Here is a 1,541-nt window from a genome sequence, read left to right as displayed (position 1 = left end):
ATAAACAATACGTTTACTTGAGAGCTGAATATAAACCATATTTCCAACCATACAAGAAAATATGTATTTATAATTCAGTAAATAATATAATTTCATTTACAGAAAAGCCAATCCTTTTATTTTAAAACTATCTTAATTTTAAAACAAGAAGAAAAATCAATGGCAAAGAACAAATTAATTGAACAAAATTTTCTCACAAAACCTGTTCTGCTTATTACGATTATAGTATGTCTATAATTTTAAATATCTACATATGTTAAATGACTACTTTTTGAAAGAGCAGAAATTTAGTTATGGAGATATCTAGAGAGAAGACAGTGGAAATGCTGCTGGTCCTGCACTTTCACTTACTTCTGATCAGGGCAGAAACCTGTCCAGGTTTCAGATAGCGACTCCTCAGCTTTGACATGGCTCCCTTAACCTCTTTGTTTCTCAAAGTGTAGATAACTGGGTTTAATATGGGTGTAAAGATGGTGTAGAACACAGCAAGGACTTTGTCAACTGAATAGCCACTAAAGGGCCACACATAGATGAAGATGCATGGTCCAAAGAAGAGTATGACAACGGTGATGTGAGCAGTTAGGGTGGAGCGGGCCTTGGCCATACTAGCAGAGGAGCGATTCCTAACTGTGATGAGAATCACAGTGTAGGAGATGACCAAGATGAGAAATGAGCTCATGGAGAGAAAGCCACTATCTGCAACTATTAGTAAGCTGACAATGTAAGTGTCTATGCAAGCTAGCTTGGTCACCAGAGGGAGATCACAGAAAAAACTGTCCACCTGGTTAGGACCACAAAATGGCAAGTTAACAGTGAATGCCAGCTGGCTAGTTGTGTGGATGAAACCCACACACCAGGGGATGATGACCAGAATAATACACACTCGGCGATTCATGATTGTTGTGTAGTGGAGAGGCTTACATATTGCAACATAGCGATCAAAGGCCATGGATACAAGAAGTACCATCTCACCACCAGCAAAGAGATGAACACAGAAAATCTGAGCCAAGCAGGCTTCAAAAGATATAGTTTTCTGTTCAGACAGAAAGTCGGCAAGCATTTTGGGTGTAGCAAATGAGGCCACACATATATCTATAAAAGATAAGTTTGCAAGCAGAAAGTACATGGGGGTATGAAGTCGGGAATCTGAAGAAACTGTGAGGATAATGAGGAAGTTTCCCAGCAGAATTGCTAGGTACAGTAGTAAAAATATGAGAAAGAGGAAAGGCTGGAGCTCCTTTGAACTTGACAGGCCCAACAGCACAAACTCTGTCACCCGAGAGTAATTTGTCTCATTCATTGACTTTGGAAGAGATTTGTCTTCAGTTGTCTGAGGAGAAACAGAAGAGAAATCAATAAATTAAATAAGTTTGGTGTTCTTTTTCAATTACAGATCATATTTCAAAGATTACACTTTTATGTTTCTATTCTTGGAGCTTCTGAGTTATTGAAATTTACATAAATAATGCCATAAAATGGTATATGAATCTAGTTATATAAAGTCTGAAATCAGTCTAAGCAAATACATGGTTTTGAGGAGC

General features: G+C 37.8%; 1 protein-coding gene across 1 annotated transcript; it reads right to left on the bottom strand.

The window, feature by feature from the left end:
- Nucleotides 1–343: 343 nt before the first annotated feature.
- On the bottom strand, nucleotides 344–1,312 carry LOC142836071 (olfactory receptor 4K15-like). The gene has a single exon (XM_075950092.1). The coding sequence runs from the start codon at nucleotides 1,298–1,300 to the stop codon at nucleotides 344–346; it is 957 nt and encodes a 318-aa protein (XP_075806207.1). The 5' UTR covers nucleotides 1,301–1,312.
- Between the last annotated feature and the right edge of the window lie 229 nt (nucleotides 1,313–1,541).

Source organism: Microtus pennsylvanicus, chromosome 15 (genome assembly GCF_037038515.1).
Source record: "Microtus pennsylvanicus isolate mMicPen1 chromosome 15, mMicPen1.hap1, whole genome shotgun sequence".
Lineage (NCBI taxonomy): Eukaryota > Metazoa > Chordata > Mammalia > Rodentia > Cricetidae > Microtus > Microtus pennsylvanicus.
Note: the sequence above shows the minus strand (reverse complement) of the source record. Positions and strands in the feature narration are given on the sequence as shown.

Bases quoted from the DNA above. Each gene is read 5' to 3' on its own strand.
- LOC142836071 (XM_075950092.1), bottom strand. From the start codon at position 1,300: ATGAATGAGACAAATTACTCTCGGGTGACAGAGTTTGTGCTGTTGGGC.